The 12622-nt window shown below is 31.4% G+C and overlaps 1 protein-coding gene across 41 annotated transcripts in view; it reads left to right on the forward strand.

Moving 5' to 3' along the window:
- Positions 1-12622, forward strand: part of LOC130899969 (disks large 1 tumor suppressor protein) — a 1257949-nt gene that overhangs the window by 1218301 nt on the left and 27026 nt on the right. For 25 of the 41 annotated variants that reach the window (XM_057810209.1, XM_057810210.1, XM_057810211.1 and 22 more), the window contains 2 exons: positions 5712-5753; positions 8100-8186. The exons of 3 other annotated variants lie outside the window; for them this stretch is intronic. In XM_057810209.1, the coding sequence (XP_057666192.1) occupies positions 5712-5753; positions 8100-8186 (129 nt within the window). The remainder of the gene's footprint in view (positions 1-5711; positions 5754-8099; positions 8187-12622) is intronic. 13 more of the 41 variants (XM_057810221.1, XM_057810222.1, XM_057810227.1 and 10 more) reach the window with 1 other exon arrangement.

Consider the following 12622-nt stretch of genomic DNA (forward strand, 5'->3'; position numbering starts at 1 on the left):
GTAACATCGATACTATGCGTAAACTGATGTTGCAAGAGCGTCATGTGATTGAGGCAAAATTGGCCATTAGTTTGACTGTCAAAAAGATTTGAAAATCGCTCAAAACAAAGCTCGTGTCCATTTGTGCAAATAAATGCTGAAAAATTCAATTGACATCCATCAAAAGACGAATCTAACAAAAGTTCTTCAAAAATTCTGAATAGTACACCAGCATTTGTTTGTCAGAATGGTCAGAAAAAATTAGATAAAACAATCGCAGAAGACGAATCATTCTACATTACATTGCAAGCTCTCACGCATCAGTTCTAACAAAAACGTTTTTTAAAAGTCGAAACATCGAATGATGACCCACCCGCCGTACGATTTCTTCTTATTCCCACAGATCTAAAATTAATTAGGTCAACGTTTCTCTACATGCGTTCAAATCACTTGTTTTGGAGGTGCCTCAATAGGAATTGAAAAAATTAAGTAGCAACCCTCGTAGTGTTAAGATTATTTACAATTATGAATTCACTTTGCCTTGAAAAACATACAATTCTATTTACAAAGTTATACTTTTGAGCTTTTGCAAATATATTTTAACATATGAAGGAAGCTCCATAAACTATTATTCAAAGCAAAAACCACCCATTCAGAATATAGCAGCGGTGAGTAGTTTTTCCCACCAACAAGCATATGTTACCGACCAAAACCGATTTCAGGCTAAACTAGTTTTGCCTAGGTCAAACTACTTAATCCTGATATAAATACGCACATTCCAGAAAAAACTAGTGCTGTCTAGTCAAAACTAATTTCGTTGAGTTTTCTTCTTTTTCAATATGGATGAACCTATGTTAACAGATCAAACAAATCAAAAACAATGGAAGGAAAAGTTTTTGATAGAAATTTTACAAAATGAAAGTAAAAAGTCTTTTCATTATAATGTGTTATCAATGGGGTTAGGTTAGGCTATGGCACTATGCAATTCCAAGTACCGCCAGACCACTCCATGTAAAAATAAATCAAATTTTAATGATTATTGCTTTTATTTAAAAAACACTTATTATTTGTTATGGTATCATTGTTTGTATTACCAATTATCCATAGCTTTTAACGACGAATCATCATTGTTCTAATAAAAATGATTATTTTTCCAATTCTATATATACTAAGATGTTAAGATTAGGCCGTACTAGTTTATTCTAGTGTCTACGTATTTATATCAAGATCAACTAGTTTGGCCTAGGCAAAACTAGTTTGTCCTGAAATCGGGTTTGGCCGGTAACACATACATTTTTGAAGGAATAATATATATTAAATTCCCACATACAATATGATGCAAATGAAAGGAATAAATCCCGAAACCCGTCGATTTTTATTTCTAAAAATAAAAAGGATACCTTTTTATTTTTGACGTCATCGCTAAAATTTTTAAATGGAAATGTGGGTGTTGTAATACATTATTTGAGAGGTATTTTAAATACCTATTCAGCCATATCAAAATGTACAGTAATTAATTCGCGTATTGTCACAAATATTAGTTATAAAATTTCAACAAATTTTTTAATAAAATGTATTGAGTATGATGTTTTTATTGACACACAAAAATAAATTTTGTAAAGGCCGTCACTGGTAATGAAATGTCTTATCTACCTACTTTTTACCTTTTTTAAAAGTCTAGTTACCTTATCAACATCAACATTAACACTTGGACATAGTTAAGTTTCTGTCAAATGATTGATAGTATCATTGTATTAGACGATTTCAAAAAGTCTTTGTATCTATCAACATAAAGCTGACTGAAAGGCAAAGAAGTAAAATTCCAATAACGATTGGTTGTGGAGATAAAGCACGTACGCAGAATGAAGTATATACGTTATTTTATAATAAATATCCCAACCGAGAACCAATTTCACAATCCACTATAAGGAAAATTGAGAAGAAATTCAGAGAAACGGGTCATGTCAAAGACCTCCCTAAAGGTACTAGAAAACCAATATCAGAAAATAAACAACTAGATGTTCTATTAGCCTTTCAAGAAAATCCCCATACCAGTTCACGGCAAGTAGCATTAGATAATGACATGGACCATTCAACAGTTCTTAGAAAGCTAAATAAGGAAAAGTTGCATCCCTACAAAGTAAGTTTAGTACAAGAGCTTATGGAAGATGATTTTGATAGACGAATTGAGTTTTGTGAAATTTTAATGGAACAAAATAACAGAGATCCGATGTTTTTAAAAGGTTCTTTTCTCGGATGAAGCTACATTTCTACTAAACCTTCATGTCAATCGTCAAACTTATCGGTATTGGGCTACAGAAAATCCACACTGGATGTACTCAATACTCAGAGAAAGTTAATGTTTGGGCGGAAATAATAAATAATAGGATTATTGGGCCATACTTTCTCGAAGAAACCTCGATATTTAAAAATTCTTCAAAACTTCTTGCTACCTGAATTGAACCGGCTGTTCTCAAACAGAAATGCATGGCACCAAACCAATATTGGCTATATTGCTACTGCCCAAACTTTTACCACTTTCTTTTTTTGTATTCTCGTTTTTCATGGATAAATTAGTAAAGGGCATACTTTTATATACTTTACATATTGATGGATAATTGAGAGAGAATGTACTATTATGTTATAGCTATTCAGATCCAAAATAGAAATGACAAAACACCAGTCTACGGAAATTAAAATTTCTATTTCCATATTATATGTAACAGTAGATCAGTGATGTCTTTGCCTGATGACTTTCCTAGATCAAAGTGATGATTTTGAAATACGGGGGTTGTTTTAAAATTATCTTCACAATCTCAAAAATTCATAACTTTGAAAATAAACAAGATATTTATATTCTGTCTTTTGCATGTATTACTGCAACTAATAAATTTTTTTTAGTACACTTCAACATGCGCACCATTGGTGGCCCTAAGCACTTCCAGTCTGTAATTTTCAAGCCAGGTACGCTGTAACATATCGTCTGTGATTGTACTAAAAGCTTGTGTAATGCGGCGTTTCAAGTCATCAATGTCATTAACCGGTGTCCGGTAAACAATGTCCTTTAAATAACCCTACAAGAAGAAGTCGAGTGGTGTTATGTCCGGAGACCTTGGTGGCTATGGAATTGGGCTATCCCGTCCAATCCATCGGTTGGGAAAAGTTTCGTTGTGTTGTTCCTGAACTGCTGTCAACTAGTGTGGTGGTGCACCATCCTGTTGGAAGTAAACAATCGGCTGTAATTCTTCGAACCGAGGAAGAGGAAGTTTTTAAGCATATCCAGGTGCACGCAGCCAGTAACTGTGGTTTCTATGAAGAAGAAAGGACCAATGATTTTGTTGTGCATAAGCCCACACCACACATTAACCTTTGGGCTGTCTGTTTATGAAGAACCCCGTGGATTGTGGTTGTAGGCATTTGGAGTTACATTGAAGCCTGACAAATTGAAGTTTTCGGATGTTTGCGTATTCGCTCCACATTTTCTGGACTTGTGCTGGGTCGTCCGGCTCCACTTTTATGCAATACTGATCCGGTGCCATGTACGGATGGTGGGTCTCTTTGGAATTTTGTCCTGAAGTTCCGTTGAACCTGTGTATCTGATTTCGTCTCTATGAACCACGCATTGAGCTTTTTGTTATGGTGTCCACATCTTCACTTCTAACTGTTCACCTATTGAACAACTTTATTAGTTGCAGTAATACATGAAAAAGACAGAATATAAATATCTTGTTTAGGTTCGAAGTTATGAATTTTTGAAGTTGTAAAGATGATTTTGGAATGGTGTATACCTATACATACATACATACAGTATACAGTAATTCAAGGCATTTGCATTCTTCTATTTTCCATTTTCAGATATCTGAAGAGAATTTCAGTTTTTTCTACTAATCTATCCACGTCATATTTCTCCTTCTTTTCAGGTATCCTTCTTATTTGATTTTTTTGACCACCAGTTTTCTTGTTTACCATTTTCCGTTCTTTAAATGTGTTCATACCAATTTAACTTTTTCTGTTTCTTTGTTTTATTGTTCTTATTTTGTTATTTGTCGTATACCTTAATTTCTATATTTGTTCTTTTTCATCTCAATTATGCTCATTTTAACTAGATCCTTCTTTTTTCTTGCACATTTCATTATTGGAACAATTATTGTATTGTGATGGTCTTGTTTGTTTCTTAGTACTATTTCTCTATTCTCCTTACACGTTATTTCATGTCAATATAATTTCTATACATTCATATATTGTTAATCTTTGCAGTATCTTGTCTTTACAGTTTATTTCATATACATTTTCATCCTAATGTTTACAATTTACTATAATCACTTTAGTTTTGTCATTATTAACTTCCGTTTTCTATTCTTCAGTTCATATATTTTCCAATTTTAACATCTTAATTACGATATTTGTTTTCAATACCACTTCCTCTGCATGTAGTAGTAAATTTATTTGCACTGATTCCAGATTTTTACCTCCAATTAAACTGTTAAATCTTGACTTTCATTATTTAGACTTGAAGGTTTGATGTATTTTGATTTGATGTAGCCCCATTTTGGGTTACCAGATAAGTTTATTATTAAGAATTGCGTAATGATTTTACCCAGCAACCAATGCGTTTATATGACTTGTATATTCTCCATTTATGCTTTAATATGATTTTAAGAACTACATGTAGTCATGGGTACTTATATAGTTTCTTTTGCGAAAATAATATATTTATTCAGGGTGTTTCAAAAAAGGTTATCCCGTTTCTGGGATAGATAGAAAACTGAAAAATATTTGGGGTTTGCTCAATAAAAATTTTCGTAACTACTACTTGGTACGAACCATGTAACTAGCTCCCTCTATGAGATTCAGACATAAAAACAGATTCATTGGATGTATCAGCTTTTTCAAAACATATTCGTATAAAATTTCAATGCAATGTTGCCTATTGTTGCCGCAAAATCGTGAAAAATGTGTACATATTTTTCAGTTTTCTATCTATCCTAAAGACGGGATCACCTTTTTTGATAAAACCCTCTATATACTAGAGGATAAAGAAATCTGTTCTAGTAATTACGTCTGAGTGAAGACAAAAATATTATTTTCTTTAACTTTTCACTTCTTAGACCAAAATAAATTTTGATAAAGGCCGAAGTAGTTCGGAACGTCAAGATTTTATCTTTTTTAAACGAAATTTTAATTAAAGGACATCTGAAATCAAGAGAAATCATCACGAAATAGACAAAAATAAATTGAGATACGTAGTGAAAAGGATAAAAATACTAAGGATGCTTCGCTTAAAGTCGATAACATATTTTATAGTTTTTTTTTGAAGAGGAATGGATCTGAAATACCCTTCAAAATCATAGTTTTTTTTAATGTTATATTTATATAAAGTAATAATGCACCTAGTTATGTTTTAAATTTGATATCTGGTTGTACGTGGCATCAGGGCCGGATTAAGATATATAAAATAATTACGGGGCTCCCTTAAGGAATTCGGAAACCCGGAAAAATTCACAAAATAATATCAATACGTTAGATTTGTGGTATCGACACATCAAAAAATACAAATATTCTCCAAATGATGGGGCCCGGGGCCATAGCCTCCCCAAGCCCCAAGATTAATCCGGTCCTGCATGGCATAGATCGGGTTTTGCACAATATAATGTAAATAATAATCAAAAAAATCGTAAAAAGATACTACCAAGTCGTTCATTTCATCTTTAATGTGTACTTTTTCATTGCAGCTTTCATGCTCTGTTATACACAAGAAGATGCTAACACAGAAGGTACAGTATCGAATTTGGCCAATTTTGTGTTTAGAATAAACTTTTATATAAAATCTTTGAACGCATCAATGAAACTTTTGTTATGACCAATACAGTAGCGATTTTGTATGTTAACCTGAACGTCACATTTTTCAATAATTATATTTCAAGCCATTAAAACTTTATTTTGACAATATTGATATTGAACTGGCATTGCTATGTCAGTAGAAAACTACCTTGGAGTATAAGAAAAAATTGATATCAAAAGTAAAGACAAATTTTGAGCCTGAGAGTTGTATGTCTTATAATGACTAATTAGCTCTAACTAATGAAAGTATATCAAAAGAAAAAATCAAAATTTATATAGATTGTAGTCACCTCTTATTGCACTCAATAACGTTCATCTTATTTGGGTGAAATATTTTCCAAATTATTATTGATTTGATCTATTTGACCATGAGCATATTTACGAAAAAAATTGTGCTGAATATGGGATGGTCAAACCTTTACAAATCACATCAAGGAACCTAATCTATAATACTATAATATACATAATATATAAAAAATGCTTTGTTAGTACGTAGATACGGTTTTCTCTATCACCAACAATCCCAATCAACTTCCCGTTGGTGTAAGGGAATTTGGTCGTTGTGGGTGGCGAAAATGTGAAAACATATATTTCTGTCATTTTCTAACGGATTTCTGAAAAGATCTTAAAATTTCTGGAATGGTCTAGAAAGTTCTAAAATATTTGTAACTATTACCATCGATTTACAATGTACTAAAAATTCCTGGAAAGTTCTAAAATGGTTGCAAACTATTGTAATCGATTTATAATGTTCTAGAAATTTTAGCGAAAGTTCTTGAAAGTTCCAAAATGAGCACAATTTATTATAATCGATTTAGAATGTTCTAGAAATTTCTAGAATGGTCTAGAAAATTCTAAAATGAGTGCAATTTATGATAAGCGACTTAAAATGTTTTAGAATGTTCTAGAATTTTTTTTGATTGATCTGGAAATGTGTATGAGTGTTATTATTGATCTAAAAGAACCAAATCGAATTGATATACATCTAAATATTCTGGAGTGTTCGGGTACTGGAAATTTCGGTGTCCGATGCTATATAAACCGAAATTCAGCAGTTTCCTTATATATTTTCTATATCATTAAATATGCGATGTATCCATAGTTTTCGGAAAAACTGTGTTGTCCTAACATCACGCGCTTTGGTTTTTTAGTGTTTAAGCAATCGAGTTTTTTTAAAGCTATAAGCTTATCTGAATTAATTTTTTTCTCATATCTTATTTTTGAAAAGATTCATACTAAAAGGGCTCTGTTCAACTACCGCCAACTTGAAACGACAGTATCTCACTAAATTTTTACCCTACAAAAAAATGAAATGAATTTTACGTATCAATAATATTTTGTGAATTATTTTGAAGAAAATACGATTTTTCGCTAATAAATAAATACACGAGAAAATGGTCATTGAATGTACAATTAGCTCAAAAACTACTTTAAATTTAAATAAACGGAGCTACCTACTTATGAGCTTGTTTCAATTAAAATATTTTCAGTTGACTTTCAGTTATAAACTTATTTGAATAATCATGTTATTAGAATTCTAGTTATTTTAATTTTTACTGACAATTTTTTTTTGAAACATAGGGAGGTCAGAACTTTATGAAAACAAAGCCTGAAGCTTCCTAAATGTTTCAATTTTTCGATAAAAGTATACAAGGTGCTCAGAAATCAGTGCCATTTTGAAAAAACGTCCAATTTCAATTAATTTTGAAACAATCTTTGTATTTTAGATTTGATGTCTTTAAATATTATAGTTTTGTTTTCAATAGTGAAAACTTGAAAAATCAACAGTTTTTTTTTAATTTGTTCATTTCTCATTATAGATTAAGAAAAGAGAATATGATTTAATCAAGCGTAAAAAGTTATCTTCAATTATACGTGAATGAATGCGTTTATATGAAAATTAATAGCACTGAAACTAACATTGTCATTTTCCCCGTATTTTTTTCTAAATACTTTTCAAGAAACAAACGAAATTTGTAGATTTTTCGAGCCAAAAAACAAGATGAACGCTATAGGGGCTGATGATCTCTATATCTAATTAAGTTTTTTTTGAAATTTAGAAAATATTAAATTTCCGTATGATTATTAAATATATTCGAAATATTATTTTTTCTTTGTTTTCCTTTACCGTCGTTTGTCAATAATATTTTAAAATATATGTCATACCGGTTTATCATATTTTTTCTTAAAAATGATGACGTGCAGGTTGACATATAAAAATGTTACTATTATAATTTTTTTTCTTTTTTGGCTTCTTTCTGTATAACAATAAAATACAGGTGAAATATTATATCGGGTCGAACTACCCTATATGGAAGAAATAACTCTTATTTATTTGGAAGATAATGACGGTTTGGGGGATTTTAGTAAGTTTTAGTGTTGTGGTTTGCATGCGGCGCCGCAAAGGCTAAAAAATTCAAAGTTGTTGAATTTTCGCCCCCTTTTTTACTACATATTCTTGCACCATTATCAATTTTTAAAAAGTCAATCTAGTTGTAGTTAATCAAACATGGACAAATATCAAATAAAAATAAATGAAACCATGACGCTTCATTAATATATGATTTGGATTTTTTAATACTAATGTTTAAAAATACATAATTCATCATAGATTGACTTTATAAAAAATAAATCGTGTCTTCTATACATAGTACTTTTTTTTTAATTTGGAGAGCTTACTGCTCATATAATTTTGATTTCTGTGGTATACACATAAAACTCAAAAACTTGCATTTTATTTACATTTGGTAGGCAACTCAAAGAAATGCGTCTTATACAGGGTGCTTCAAAAACAGGTGACTCCGTCTGTAGTATAAGTAGAGTACTGAAAAATTATTGGGGTTTACTTGGTAAAAAATTTTCTTATGTCTTACGATTTTGCTGAAACTAATGATAACATCGTCATGACAACGTTTTCGAAGTTGATACATCTCATGAAGCTTTTTTTATATCTGATTATCATAGAGGGTGCTATACGATTCGTACGAAGTTTATAATATTTATTAATCAAAATTTCAAGTGAATTTCAACATCATTCAATCGCACACCAAAAAGGTACTAGTGATAAAACTCAATACTGTTTAACTTATTCGGAGTATGATGTTATAAAGTAACTGATAAAGACGTCAAAGAAAAAAAATTGATGACTGGGGAAAAATTTTAACAGTTTAACATCACAAATATTTTGCGCAAATGAAGACGTTTCGAAGATTTGCTTTTTGACCACAAAAAGTTTGACTCTATTTGTTGCTCTTAATAGAGCTGCGGTAATTTACACAGCAATACAGCAAGTACATAGCGGCAGAGTCTATTGAGAACGACGAAGACAGATGCAGTGATGGAGATGATTGGAACCCAACTGATGAAGCGGAAAAAATTGTGACATTTATTGGTCTGAAAATAGGCAATGTTTTCAATGTTTGACATGTTCTTTTTCTGTTCTGTATGAACTTATCAATCTGGACTGTCTACCAACCTGTATATTTGCTTACAAATTTGCTCTTATTGAACCTTGTACCGAAGTTACATGTGAAGAAGTTTCTTCTAAACTTATAATGGTCAAAAATCAAAGTGAGACCTTATATCCAGTTTGCTTTTTATTGATGATTTAGACGAAAAAAAAATAATAATGAATGAAATAGCTTCAACAAGTGAGTTGCTTACAAAATGTTGTAACTTTAGCGCTAGCGACATACAATGTCCAATCATCTCAGGCAATTGGGCCCCTTATGTTCTACTATTGTAAACTGTTAAATTCACAGGATTTTTTCTTAAAGTTATTGTTTTTCTAATCTCTAAAATTCGTTTAACATTATTTTTATTACACAAAAAATTTTGACATTGGTACTTTGGTTAGGTTAGGTAATTATTGGCAGTTCTACAGCATGTGTTTTGTAGTGTTGTGGCATCTCAAAAATATTTCTTATTTCAATAAATCATGAAGTCAACAAAAATCGAAAATCATAATATGTATTCATATAGAAAACTAGCTAGGACCTCTGACAGCCATTTTGTCAAGGATACTTAATACTATAGTGACTCCACGGTAGAGGACCCCTTTACAGGTTTTAGCTGAGGGCACCAAATGGTCCCAGTCCGGGCCTAAGTTGATATATTGCTACGCTTTAATTTTTTAAATGCGTTTCTCATCTTTTACTTATAATTTTTTTCAAACTCAAGAAGCTACTCACATTCTATTCACCTTTTAAAGACAGGTGTACGAGAAAGAAACCACATTATCTATTGTTATGTTATTGGTTTACTGTTTACATTTTACTATAAAGTGATGTAATCAGTCCTTGGGTACGCATGTATGAGAGTCATATGTGAAAACAAATTTATGAGATGTATCAGCTTCCAAAACATATTCGTATAAAATTTCATTATAATGTCACCAGTAGTTTTTAATTGTTTAATGTAATTATTATTCAGTTTTCTATCTATCGTAGTGACCCTTTTTTTGAAAGCACCCTATACAAATCTGAATAAATGAAACGACTTCAATGTGATTTCATTTAATAATTTACAATTTTTCTATATATTCTGAGATTCTAATTTTTTTGTGTTATCGTCCAGACTAATACAAAATACCGTAATTTTTAGTTTTCAAATCTACGCGAACTTTATCAAAGCAACATTCTCTGAGCTCGATTGAAGTACTTTAGAAACAAAATATTGATAGTTATTTTTTTTTTATAAGCGTCTCAATTTGAATTTTTTTCACAAGCATATAATACAACGTTTTATTCACCATCACATCCATTTGGGATTAGAATCGTAAATATTTTTCATCAAAAAAGTTTGATCTAGCAATAAAATTAATTCCTTAACTTCACTTTTTTGTTTTCTATGTAATTTGACCATTTTATAATCCCCATTCCAATAAAAATCTATCCCCTCTCTTAAATTGCTTATTTTGTTTTTTTTAGATGCTTTAATTACAGTACGTACTCAGTCTCCCATTTCCTTATTCTGTCCATTTTGGTTTTCAAATCGATAGAATCTGGTATTTATTTTATAGTTCCGATTCTTTCCGTGTATTTCTTCTTGATCCCATATTTTGCCTTTTTAAGACGCTTCTCCTGCTTAAACCATCATTTTTCATCAATGTTTCTTTTAGTTTTTTTTATTGTTTTGTATATTCAATCACTCTGATTGTTAATTGATTATTTCGTTATCCAGATTTCTTCACATATTCATCCTTGAGAAGGCCTCGCGTTTCTAAGAAGTCACTTTTCGAAAATAGTAATAAAAACATTAAATTTTGAGTTTAGAACTAAATAAATTTTCTTAGAAAATTAAGATATTAAAGGGTGTCCCAAAATTAACGCAAGATTGAAATTTGCTGCTATTTATGCAGTGTTGACAACCCTAAAAAAACAAATTGACAGCTGACAGTTTAGGGTAAGTAAAAATGAAGCGTTACACGATAGAACATTGTGTCTTCATTATTGAGCAAAATTCCAACAATAAGTTTAGCGGCCGCCCTTCCAAAATTTCATACAATTGTGAAGAGATTCATTGTAAATTTCCGGGAGATAGGATCCGTTGGAAATGCCAAATACACTGGTCGTCCAAAAACAAGTCGTACAAATGTCAATATTCAAACAGTTACTTTAAATAGGGCGGTGCTATCGGTACCCAGGCACAGGGTATAGAGTCTGGGGGGCACAAAAATAGCCGGCCGAGGCAGGACTATTATTTTTCGGTTTGCTCCTAATAAGTTTTCGCTGCGCCTCTAGTGCTCGATTCCAACACATACGTACCTACATTTATGTAGCTAACGATGGTAAGCGCCTTAGTTTTAGGGACTAATGACCAAGCACAATGAAGAAGGTTTGTTGAATGGATTATAGAGCATCAACAAATGGATGCTGATTTTTCGAGCAAAAGCTTTTTTTTACCTTGATGGGTTTGTTAATCGCAAAAATTTCCGATTTTTGGGTACTGAGAACCCACATGTGATTGTCTAAAAACAAATGCATCTACAACGTGTCACTGTTTGGTGTACTTTGAAATTTTGGTTTTTCTGTTTTCGTGCTGTTTTAAACTTGCCACTTTTTTTTAAGCTCCGTCTCGCCAGCAATGACATTTAGAAAATGTCAAAAATAAGGGGCTTTTTAGGTGCTAGTGCCAAGTTTAAAAATCAGGTGCTCTGTAATTTTCATAGTAACCGAATAATCAAAGTTGTGGTGCTAGGAAAACGTGATGCTAGCAACTCAATGAAAATAATTACAATACATTGATTGTTGAGATAATAATATTAGGTGCTTATTAGGTACTGAAGAGTCAATGTCGTGAAAGTGCCCAAATAATTAATAAACGAGTTAATTTCCGTGAGATAACGAATCTAAAAATCAGGTATCTCTAAAATTAAGATCAATACTCAATCAGGTACAACTAAGCAGGAACATTAGGTGCTTGTGGGAAATTTAGATGATGAGAAAAATTTAGAGTACCTTATATTACTATAAAAATTTCAAAATATGAAATCAATTTTAAAAATGCTGAATATTTAAATGCTATTTAAGTGCTTTAACGGAAAAAAGAAAACATTTCAATACATTCAACTTTACGGGTGATAAAAACCATATAGCTGCCATGAATTATGCAATACGTCGAGGGGATCATTTTTTTATTTTCGAAACTATTAGAGAATGAAGTGCTAATTAAGTGCTCACTAAATAATCAGAAGACAGTCGAGAAATATCATTTCTACAGTGGTTGGAGACCTGGAAACCACCATGCCTGATGTACTAAGTCCTATTAGGATTTTTTTAATTTTGGAGACTAACATAACATT

This window comes from Diorhabda carinulata, chromosome 12, assembly GCF_026250575.1.
Source record: "Diorhabda carinulata isolate Delta chromosome 12, icDioCari1.1, whole genome shotgun sequence".
NCBI classification, from domain to species: Eukaryota; Metazoa; Arthropoda; class Insecta; order Coleoptera; family Chrysomelidae; genus Diorhabda; species Diorhabda carinulata.